At 59.4% G+C, this 11,538-nt stretch overlaps 1 protein-coding gene across 1 annotated transcript; it reads right to left on the reverse strand.

Annotated features, from left to right (window-relative positions):
- Positions 1-1,558: 1,558 nt before the first annotated feature.
- On the reverse strand, positions 1,559-4,631 carry TMEM121B (transmembrane protein 121B). The gene has a single exon (XM_037058059.1). The coding sequence runs from the start codon at positions 4,451-4,453 to the stop codon at positions 2,813-2,815; it is 1,641 nt and encodes a 546-aa protein (XP_036913954.1). The 5' UTR covers positions 4,454-4,631; the 3' UTR covers positions 1,559-2,812.
- Between the last annotated feature and the right edge of the window lie 6,907 nt (positions 4,632-11,538).

An 11,538-nucleotide genomic window follows, 5' to 3' on the forward strand; every position in this document is an offset into this window, starting at 1 on the left:
TGCCTACAGAAAGCCTGGCTAGATCCCCCCCCCCTCCGCCCAGGTCACAACCATAGCCACACAGCCTCCCCGAGTAGCAGGCTGCTGCCTAAAAGGAAGTAGCCGAGGTATGCTCATCATGTTAACACAAATATATAATAAAATTGTGACAAATGTCACAGTGACATTTAAGAATTTAGTAAGGGAACCAGGACAGGAAAGATCTTAAAACAGACCACACAGGAAGCTTGTCACAAGTCTCAAGTTTTTTATTTTCAGAACAGAAGCTGGTTTTATTTTTAAAAAGAGAAAGGGAGAAAAACGTGATAAATGCTAGCCAGGTGCCACTTCCCCCTTTCAGGCTCAGACTGCCAGCCAGCTCTTCCCCCAAACTCAGGAAATGACAGTCAGGATGTATCCTGTTGGGGCGGCCTCAGAGGGGTCTGGTCCGGCACCTTCCTGAAGCAGGTACGAGTCGGCAGCCCGGAGCAGGACATGCCCACGTGCTCACGTGCGAGAGGCAGGCAGCCTGGGCTCTGAAGCGGGTTCCTGTCTGTGAGCTGTGCTGGCGGCAGCCTCAGGAGACAGTGAGCCCCTGCTTCCTGACCCACGGGGAGACCTCCAGTTTGACCCCCACACTACGGGTGCCCCTAGAAGGCAAGAAAAGCGAAGCTGTAGGGGTCATTTCGTCCTGTGACTCAGGCAAGAGAAGTAAGTAAAAGGACTCAAGGAAAACACAGCAGAAGAGAGGGCCTGACCCCCTGAACTTGAGGCGGCCGCACCAAACGTTTGGCAGACAAATCTCCCCGGTTGCCATGGTTTCCCTGCATACCCAGGGAAGGGGCTGCTCCCGGGACCCTATCACAGCCTCTCCCCAGGAAGCCCAGCAGCACCCGTATGTGAGGCCACCGTCCAAACAGCACAAGGGGGCAGGGCAGGAGCCAGCTGGGAACTGGCTGGGGCTCGGACGCCAAGTCCTTCCCTGTCACGGACACCAGGCAGCAGAGAGACAGCAGAGCTGGAAGGAGGATCTGGAAACGGACAGAGCAGCTAGGAGCACCCCCCCAGGGGCTGGGCCCCCAAACTCGAAGCACGTGGGATTCCGAGGGAAAGAAGAGGAGGCCAGGCAGGAAGGAGAGAAGGCAGGAAACACCCCCATCACCTGCAAGATGCAGCTGGCCTACGTGGGGCCTGGTGGCGTGAGTGGCTGGAAGCCCAGAGAGTGGTGCATGGAGTGCAAACATTTTCCTTGTGGTTCCCCACGGGGGAGAGCAGGGGGGCCCGGGAGAGCGCTGGTTAAGCCTCCATCCCCTCTTGTGGCTCTGTTTACATGGATGTTTTTTGTCAACAAGCCCCCCAAAAGTTGGGGGAGAGAGACCCAAGCAAAAGACTGAGGCTCAGAAAGCAAAATTGAGCAACAATCGAAACTAAAATCCATGACTTTTCTGGCCCTTGGTCCAGTGTGTGTCACAGCACAGAGCTCCCCAAGCGTAAGAACGAGGCTGGGGAAACAAAACCTCACAACTTCCCCCTCCCCCATCCTATTACAGGGTGGAGGAGAGAGTTTCCTGGTCCTGCTCCCAGCTGCCTGCTCACCTCCCCTGAAAACACTTATCCTGCCTGCAAGAGTCCAAGGGGGTCCGTGGGAGCCCCTGGGTGTCCCTTCACATCAGCCTCAGCGAGAGGAGCCCCAGGGAGGCAGGCTGGGCAGTGCCGGCTTGACACCCCCACTGTCGCCCCCACCCCCTTCACAAAAGCCTCCCATTTCACATCCATCTAGGAATCCCACCAAAGCTGCTGTTCTGGGCCAAGCTCTGACCCAGCCAGCAACACCCCTCAGGAAGGGGGAGAGGTCTGGGTGCAGAGGGGGAGGAGGGAGGGAAGAGGGCGAGCCAGTGGCTGGTGCCCCACAGACCCTGTAATGACCTTGACAGCAAACCCCAGTTGGATCCAGGGGCCACGTGGAAAGCAACTTCCGGGTAGTTTGCCTCTATTTTTTGCAAGTGGCATCAGTGCAGGATGCGACAGATGTCAAAAGTATGGAGGTAGAAATGTCTGCCACCCACGAAAGGGTGTGGCTTGGTCCTTAGGGCAAGAACCCTCCCCTCCCGCTGAGAAGAGAGGACTCAGACGAAGGAGATCCTGGGGAAGCTTCTCTCTTGAAGAAGAGCCAAGGGCACCTCCCAGGAATGCATGGCCACAAATCCGGGTAGGAACAGGAGGTGGTGGTGTGTGTGGCGGGGATGGCAGGGCCTCCCCAGATTTCCTGCTGATTGTGAGGGGCCACAGGGTGGACACCAGAAAACCACACGACGCAGACATAGCAACGTAGACTTTTCGTCTACCACTTGGGAGAAATCCAACGGAGACATCGGGGGACAGTGGCTTCTGAATCCATTTCAAGGCATGGCACAATGGTTGCTAACCACAGCCTGAAAGAAGCTGGCACTTCCAAGTGAGAGGCAAGGCCCAAGGCCCACCACCCTGTGCCTGGGCACCTCCTTTCCTCCATGCCCCTCTCCCCCACACAGTGGGTGGGAATGAGGGTGGAGGCAGGAATGCAAGAAGCAGAGGCACCCAGACCCTTGGAGGCTGGGGTCAGGGTCAGGCATGGAGAAGGGAGAATAGAGAGCGTGGACCTCCTCCCTCACTATTAGCAGCTGGTCTTCCTCCACGCCATCTTGACCCAAGGAGCACAGAAGGACACACCCGCCCATCGCCCTACAAGGGTGACCTCTTCCAAACAGAGCCTCGTATCATCTGAGTGAGAGAAGGTCAGAGGACAAGCGAGGAGACGTCTCTCAACAGAAAAGCAAGGGCCCCCTTATTTCGCTCAACTCTGGGAGGCCACAGCGAGGGTGTTGACATAGCCATGGGCGCCCCCTTCGTTCTCCGAGACACAGTGACTCAGCTGGGAGCCTCCCTGAGGCTGCGTTGGGGGCGGCGGGGCCGAGGGCGGAGCGCCAAAGCCCCCTCGGGCCCGACTAGGGGAAGGCCGGCTCCCCGGGTCCCAACAGCCCTCTAGGGCCTCCAGGCCACGGCATCCAAGGAAGAAGAGGTTCTTGAGCATGAAAATGGAGAGGGGCTGGTGGTAGCTCACCACCAGTAGGCAGCGCAGCGCCAGCAGGGGCACATCCACCAGGCAGCCGCCCAGCAGGCGCAGGAGTCGGCCGCAGCCGCGCGGCCCCGGGGCCTGGCCCCAGGCGACGTTGAGCTCGTAGAGCCAGAGCACGGGCGAGGACAGGGTGAGGAAGTAGACGGCGATGAGCAGGTAGCGCAGGTGCGCGGGCAGCGGCACGCGGCCCTCCAGCATCAGCTCCACCAGGGTGAAGCTGTCTAGCAGGTCCAGGCACGTGCCCAGGAAGCAGCCGGCGGCGCGGTGCTGCTGGGGCTGCAGGACCAGGGGGCCGGTGGAGCCCGGCGGGCCGCCCGCCTCGCTGATGGCCCGCACCAGGCTGTAGAGCAGAGGCACCGACAGCGCCATGGTGAGGCGGAAGCCCGTGGTGCCGAAAGGCGCGCGCAGCTCGATGAGGTCGAGGATGGACGTGCCCAGGATGAGCACCACCTTGGGCGTGAAGGCGATGGAGTAGATGAGCCAGGCCAGGTAGGCGAAGGCGAACTCGCCCACTGCCGCGGCCGTCCCCGGGCCGCCCCCGGGGCCTCCAGCGCCCCCGCGGGACCCGCGGGACTTGGCCCCGGCGGAGGCGGCGTGGTGGTGGTGCGGGGGGTGGCCGTGCGGGCCGCCCCGACGGCCCCGGCTGTTCTTGGCGAAGAAGATGGCCCAGCCCACCACTACGACCAGGTCGGTGGCGATCCAGGAGCACCAGTACAGGTCGGTGACGGCGATGAGGTACAGGTCCAGCAGCCCTCCCTGCGCCAGCAGCAGCACCACGGACAGCGCCTGGTAGCCCCAGCCGCACCCCGCGCTCCGGCCGCAGCCTGGGCGCCGACCTCTGCGGGTCGGTGGGGCCGGGCGGCCGCAGCAGCAGCAGCAGCAGCAGCGCGAGCAGCAGGAGGCGCCGCTGCCTGTCCCCGTGCCGCCCGCAGCCCCGACGCCCCCGGCCGCAGCGCCCCCGCCGAAGTCCGCGGCCGTCATGCTGCTGGAGGAGGTGGGCGTGGACGAGGGGGTGGCGGCGGAGAAGGCGGCGCGCGCGGGGTCCGCGTTCGGGGCGCCCCCCGCGGCCAGGGGCCCGGGGATCCCGGCGGCGGCGGCGGGCACCAGCGGCTTGCTGACACTGACGCTGTCGTCGTCGTCCTCACGCTCTGCTCCGGAGCTGCTGCTGCTGCTGCTGCTGGCGGGGGAGCCGCCGCCCCCGCCCCGGCTGGCGCTGGTGCTGCTGTCGCCCGAGCCGCTCTCGGCACGGGGGGCGCCCCCCCGGAGGCACAGGGGCTGCGCCCGGGCCGCTGCTGGGCGAGGCTGGCAGGAGCCGGACGAAGTCGAGACCGAGCGGGGGTGGCCGAGCGCCGGGTGCATTGTCCTCCGGGGCCGCCCGCGGCTCCCTGCCCGCCACCCCCGGGCTGGCGGGGCGGCCGAGGGAAGCCGGGCCAGCCGCCGCCTCCTCCCCAGCGGCGGGAGCCGGACCCGGGTCGGGCAGCAGCGAGATCCGGACTGGAGCGCCGGACTGGGCGAGCCAAGCCCCGGGTGGCGGGGAGCTGGGGCGGCGCTGCGGGGCGGGGGCGCCCGGGCGGGAGGAAGGGCCGCCGGCTGCGGAGAAACCAGGACTGGATCGCGGGGAAGGGGAGGAGGAGCGCGCAGAGGCGGGGAAAGCACGGCTGGCTGGATCAGCCGGAGAAAGGGGGGACGGGAGGTGTCGGGGCGCGAGGAAGGGGAGGTGGCTGTCCCACCGAGGAGGGGCAGAGGCGGGGGCTCAGCGCTGGGGAGGCATAAAGGGAGCACGAGGTTCCTAGAGACGTGGCCGCGCGGTCCCCCCGCAGAAACCCCGGAGCGTTAGTGGTTCGTGACCACAGCCTCCCAGCGCGGGGCTGAGGGGCAGCCAGGCTCAGGCCTTCGCCCGGCTCTGCACAGTCCCTGCTGCCGGCACGGGGGCAGCTTGGACCTCTCCGCGGTCCAGCGCCCTCACCTTCCGGCGGGCCTGCCTCTCTCGCCAGGTGTCCAACCTGCAGCCCAGAATGGCTGTGAGTGCGGCCCAACAAAAAATCATAACTTTACTTAAAACATGATGAGATTTTCTTGTGATTATATGTCACAATGTATTTAATATGTGGCCCAAAACAACTCTTTTTCTTCTAGTGTGGCCCGGAGACGCCGAAAGGTTGGACACCCCTTCATCGCATTTAAAAGCTAAGGGAGGAGGCGGGCCTTTCTGACCGACAGGACCAGGAGAGGTGGCCGGCGCATGAGTTTTTACAGCCCCGCCCCCCACGCTGAGCCGGGATTCCGGAGCCTCTCATGCGAAGGTCCACTCCCGACCACCGACTGGTCCTCTGCAGTGTAACTGTGTGGGAGCAGAGGGAAGGTTAAATGAGGACAGGGCAGCCCCCTACCTGTAGGCTCTGGGCTCCTTCTTTTTTTTTTTAGGGAGAGGGGACGAGAAGGAGAAAGGGTGAGAAACATTAATGTGTGGTTGCCTCTCGCATGCCTCCTACTGGGGACCTGGCCTGCAACCCAGGCACCTGCCCTGACTGGGAATCAAACCGGGGACTCTTTGCTTCACAGGCCTATGCTCAATACACTGAGCTACCCCAGCCAAGGCCCTCTGGGCTCCTTCTGACTCACCCCTGGAACTGGTCCACATGGGGCTAGAAGGCAGAAGGTGGAGTTATGCCTTTCAGGGTTTAGGGCAGAAGAAATGGCCAGAGCAGGTGTGATCCCGCCCCCAAATAAAGAGATGCTCGTGTGCAGCAGAAGCACCTGAACCCCATCAAAGCGAAGCCGGAGTCTCGCCTGCCCCTCTCCCTGCACCTCAGGCTTGGGTCTGCACGTTTGCCGACTGGCTAAGCCGCCTGGACAGCACCCCGGTATGGGGCGGGCACAACTTGCACTAGAGTGTAGGCAGGGGTTAGGGCTGAGCTGGCCCAGGCCAGGAAGCAGGGGAGGATTACAGGCAGTCTCCTTGGTCCCCTGAGGGTGCTGGGGTCCAGCCTCAGCAAGTCTCAGGGTCCCCAAAGGATGGACGGCACAGGCAACGAATGAAGAGTCAGACACCCCATTGGATGCCGGAGAACAGCCAGCCTCTGTGGGTCTGACCGAACTCTCAGAGTTGATTTCAGCTTTATTTTTATAGAGATTGTTACATAACATTAGAGGAACAGGTGTATGGCATGACCAGTTAAGCAGAAAAAATCAATACAGAGGTAACTAGGAAAAGTACCGGAAGTTCCATACATTCAGTTATGCTAAACAAAGGTTATTTTGACCAGGAGAGCCATTAATCAGACGATTAGAACTAGCTGTATATACAGAGCTTTAAATGTCTTCTTATTTATTCAAGTTCTTAGAATTTGGCATGGGGCAAAAGGATACGCTAGACTGAACAGTGGTTACAGGAAATTTATTATAAGGCCTTTGTGGTGTATAATTTAGCTATCTATCTTTCTGTCTAAAATATTTCTTCATGAATTATGGACTCTAACTCCTTAGCAGTTGTTTCTATGTGCTTAGTTTGTAAGCTCAGTTAACCAGCTTCCCTGCTTCTTTACCGCATTCTTATTAATACATATTCCTGTCCAAGGTAGAGGAGGGGCTGTTACTTTATCAACTTTTAGACGTTCAGGGGCTACCCCATCAGGGGCGACTTTGTTCTATGGCCAAGAAATCATTCTGTACAACCTCATTGGAATTCTGCAGATCATTGGACCTGAAATGCAGGTGTCCAAAAATCCCACCACCTATTAATAGCAAAGACAGACATTCAAGGAGAGACAGACAGGAAGTCCAGCCACAGTTGCCTCTGCTGTGCAGGTGCATCTCATCCATCCCAACTGTGTCAAGGGACGGCTGCTGGTCGGCTCCTGGCACAAGGGGACACCAGCTAACAGCCACCCTGAACGCTGGCTCAAGACCTCTGCCTACACTCATGAAGCAGAGGCAGCTGGTGAAGGCAAAGGATGGGGCTCCTGAGAGAACACTGACACCCTGTCCCCACTCCCCACCCCGCCCTCCGGCCCTGTCAAGTGCCCCCAAAGACAAGCTGCCTCCCTGGTGACTTGTAACGCCCTCCCTGGTTATCCTCTGTGCCCCAGGGAAGCCGGTAGTCAGTCAGCTGGGTTCACTTTCTGTGAGAGATTCTTTAGCCCAGTTTTTCCAGGTCCGAGGCTTTCAGTAAAAACACCACAGATGGCCCTGGCCAGGTAGCTAAGCTGGTTGGAGCATCGTCCCAATGCACCAAGGTTGCGGGTTCAATCCTTGCTCAAGGCACACACAAGAAGCAACCAATGAATGCACGGACGAGTGGAGCAACAGATCCATGTTTCTCTTCCTCTCTCATCAATAAAAAAATAAGTAAATAAAAAAGAGAAAAAAGCAAATAAAAAAGAGTGCAGATAAAAAAGATGGAGAACAGGGCACACAAGTTAGGTCGGTGGTCTGAGTACTCGAGGGATTTCCTCTTGCACTGGGCGTTTTCTAATCTTCTGGGTGCACACACACAGCTCTGCTTCCTCCTGGAAAGGGCTGGACAAAGATGTGACAGGGTGAGGCGGAAGACAAAAGATCTCCTCCCGTCTAAAGTGAGTACGGACATCCCAGAAGGGCCTAGATCAGGGCAGGCACAGTCACTGAGCTCCTCATCAACTCACTCCAGGTCACGCAGCTGGTTCAGGGCCCAGTCAGGGCCTGTTACATGCTGGGCTCACCTGGAGCCCTAATGCCCTCGTTCCCCTGGCACAGGAGGCTCGAGGGTTCATTGCCTCCTGAAGCAGCAGTGGGTGGACTTGGAGGAAGAAGCAGGAGATCCAGTCACTCAGCAGCAAAGGAAACAGAGAGGCAAAGCCAGCCCTTCCCAGCGCTGAGCCAAGGCCCCTCTGGATGGGTCCATCTTCTCCCTCAGTGCTGGCATCTCTCCGCTTCCCAACAGGGATGAAGAACAGCCCACAGGTGACTGTCAGAGGGTGGGAGGAGACTCACAGGCGCACCCCGAGGAGTGACAGCAGCAGGTCCCCCTGTGCTCACACCCAGCTGCCACAGTGACTCTCGGGACAGAGAGGGAGGCCCGCAGGGGGCAGTGCGGGGCTGCGATGCTCTGGGCTGTCGAGACCTGGAACCTCCGCACGGAGAACTCTCCGAGGACAGACGCTGCCCCTGCCCCGAGTCATAGCTCCTTTGTCACCTGGCGCCAGACCTCGCCCTGAGCTGCTGCACAGGCACCCACCTGCACAAAGCAGGAGTGCCCCCTGCAGCAGCGCCCCTGGGGCAGTCCCTGGATGAGGCCTGGGGGTTCCAGAGACTGAAAAAAATCGAGTCCTTTCCTAGAAGCTCAGACTGGGAGGGAGACAGACATGCGAACGATAAAGTATCATGAAGTTTAGGGCCAAGTATTTGGTGCTATTTGACTACAAAGTCGACGAGACGCCCCTGCCCTCTCCAAGGAGGGGTCCCAGGGCCCCAGGGTCCCAGGGTCCCAGGGTCCCAGGGATGGGGAGGCCGCTGTGGACGACGCAAGCCAGAAGGCTCCCTCAGAGTGGGAGGGGGGCGAGCGCGTTACAAGTCAGACCCCTCTTCTCTGCCTCCCAAAAAAGAAACTGTGACATCAGGCTTTGGGAAGTGAGAGCTGGAGGAGCCTGGAAGCAAGAGCTGAGGCTCTGTCACCTCCCTGGCAGTTCACACCCTGCGGCAATCCTCCCACCTCCAGATCCGAAAAAGCCACCGGAGCAAGCTTCTCCCAGCGAGCTAGAAGCAGGCGTCCCTCGCAGCCCAGCCTCGGCAGCCCCACGCAGCAGTGGGGCAGTGACAGAGTGACTGGGGGGCGGCGGGGGGGGATAACTGACAGCTGAGGTATTTTAAAGTGCCGCCGGTTGCTACAGCAACCCTGGCTCTGCTGGGTTACCAGCCCACTCCCTGTTCCAGCCCCGGGCAGCCGAGAGGGGTCCCACCCAGGGGACACCCAGGAAATGCCCCTGTTCCGACTCTATTCAATGTGACCACCTGATAGTATCCTTTTGTTCCAGTTTTTTTTAAAATATAATTTTTATTTAATTCTTGTTCAAGTACAGGTTTCTGTCTTATATTCCCAATCCTGCCCGGCCCCCACCCCATGCTCCCCGTTGTTCCAGGTTAACAATTTTATTGTGAACAAGGGCTTCCTTCCTGTTCAGATTGGCTTACAAGTCCTTTGTGTTTCCACAGGCTCCATCAACACACAGAGAGGTGGCGGCATTGTTACTCAGTCTGGGGCTGAGCTAACGGAGCTCCTGCGGGCCTTGGTGCCACCAGTTCAGACGAGGCCACTGCGAGGCAGGCCAGCCCTGTGCTCGGGAGCTGAGGGGTCTCGGCCCTGCAGGGCTGCTCCCCATGTTGCCACCCTCAGCTTTGTCCCCCCACCTCTGCTCTCACCCGTCTTCGAGTTTGGTAAGCTTGGCCCCTCTGGCCCACAGAGAGCGCCTGGGCCCACTCCATAGCAGTAGCTGCCCGGGGACACTAAGCGAGTCTTGGAGGGGACCATGGGCTGGGAAGGACAGAACATATCTAGAGAGAGCCCTGGGATCAGAGCCAGGGCACCAACTTCAGCCCAGTCGGCCCTTCCAGTGACTTTGAAATGACTCTGAAATGTGACCTCCATGGGAGCGGGCACTGTTGGCACAAGTGGTCTCCGCTATGGAGCTAGGGGTGTGTGACACACAGATTTCTTTTTCCTTTTTTTAAAAAAAAAATTTACTTATTTATTTTCAGACAGGGGAAGGGAAAGAGAAAGAGAGGAAGAGAAACATCCATGTGTGGTTGTCTCTTGAGTTCACCCAACTGGGTTTGCAGGCTGGCACTCAGTACACAGAGCCACACCAGCCAGGGCTTGAGTGCACCCAACTGGGGACCTGGCCCACAACCCAGGCCTGTGCCCCGATTGGGAATTGAACCAGTGACCCTTCCATTTACAGTTTGACACTCAATCCACTGAGCCAAGCTAGCCAGGCCAGCAGATTTCTGTGTTTCTATTGAATGCTCTTTGCCTTGACGCCCTCAGCTGTGAACATGGACAGACGAGGACTCTCTGCCTCCATCAGGAGCACTGTGAGGCTCTAACAGAGTGTGGACGGACGTCTGTTTTAAAATGCTTTGGAAGCCCTGGCTGGCGTAGCTCAGTCGATTGAAAGCAGACTGTGAACCAAAGGGTCGCTGGTTCAATTCCCAGTTGGGGCTCATGCCTGGGTTGTGGGCCGGGTCTCCAGTGGGGGCCCTGTGAGAGGCAACCACACACTGATGTTTCTCTCTTTCTCCCTCTCTTTCCCTCTCTAAAAAAATAAATAAATCATTTACAAAAATAAAATGCGTTGGGAAAAGTTCCCTGAAGAGTAAGTGTCCTCTGGCGAGACCATCACCCAGGCCAGTGGCTCCAGCCACAGACAAGGTGCTTCAGAGGCCAGGGCATCCCCCGAAGGGGTCCCAGGTCACTGCCTCTGGGTCCCAGGCACTGGGGCTGCGCTGCTGGCTGCCCACCCAGTGCCCAGCCCACCAGCCGCCCTTCTGCGCATGCCTGATCCCGTCTGAGTGCCTGCCCTGCTTCCTCACCGCTCCTGGTACCCAGGGCCCAGCCAATCGCTCAGAACTGCAAGTCTGCAGGTAGGACTTCTGGAAAGTTCTTTCAAGGACCTTTGCCCCTTCTCCTCCGCCTTGGAGTGTGGGTGAGGCCTGAAAGTGGACCGGCACACCTTGCACCTGGACAGACACACGCACCGAGGACAGCAGGCGAGCACCGAGTCCCTGACCAGATGCCGAGCCACTCGCCCCCGCCCCAAGTGCCTGGGCCCTTCTGCGGTTTAGGCAAAGCGCCACCTGTCTGTGCGGGCCACCGCAGTCCGATTCCTGTAACAAGCAACCGAACAGAACCCGAAACGACAGGGACGGCACTTAAAGTGGCTCCTCTAGGGGACACGTGTTGCTGGTTCCACAGGAGGGGAGACGGGGCGTCCTGGGGCTGTGAGGGCTCTGCCCAGAGCCATCCAGTGGTGGGCAGCAGACCTGGGGGTGGATTCCAGGCCAGGAATCCACCAAGGCCCAGACTCCCCCAAGGAGAGACGAGAAAGCTACATCTGTCTCCAGGAATTTGCAGGGTCTGCAACCCTACGGAGCTCCAGCTGCGGGTGTGGGGAGCAAGGGCAAGTCAACACAGACAAGGCCTGTGGGGCTCAGGGTGTAGAAGACACAGGGTTAGGAGTGAATGTAAGTCCTGGGGGGTAAGGACTAAAAAGAGGGAAGGTGGACCCTTGTGGACTTTGGGAACGGGGCCGGGAGGGCAGGTGCAGAGCCCGGAGGCGGAAGTGTGGGGGCCGGTGTGACCAGTAGGAAGTAGCCGAGGGAAGTGGGGGGCAGGGCCTGTGCCTGGTGAGGAACCAGGCATTCAATCCGAGACGGCCACAGGATTCCCATCAGAAAACAGTTCAGGCTTG

Source organism: Sturnira hondurensis, unplaced genomic scaffold (assembly GCF_014824575.4).
Source record: "Sturnira hondurensis isolate 20B ecotype Veracruz unplaced genomic scaffold, ASM1482457v3 Scaffold0009812, whole genome shotgun sequence".
NCBI classification, from domain to species: Eukaryota; Metazoa; Chordata; class Mammalia; order Chiroptera; family Phyllostomidae; genus Sturnira; species Sturnira hondurensis.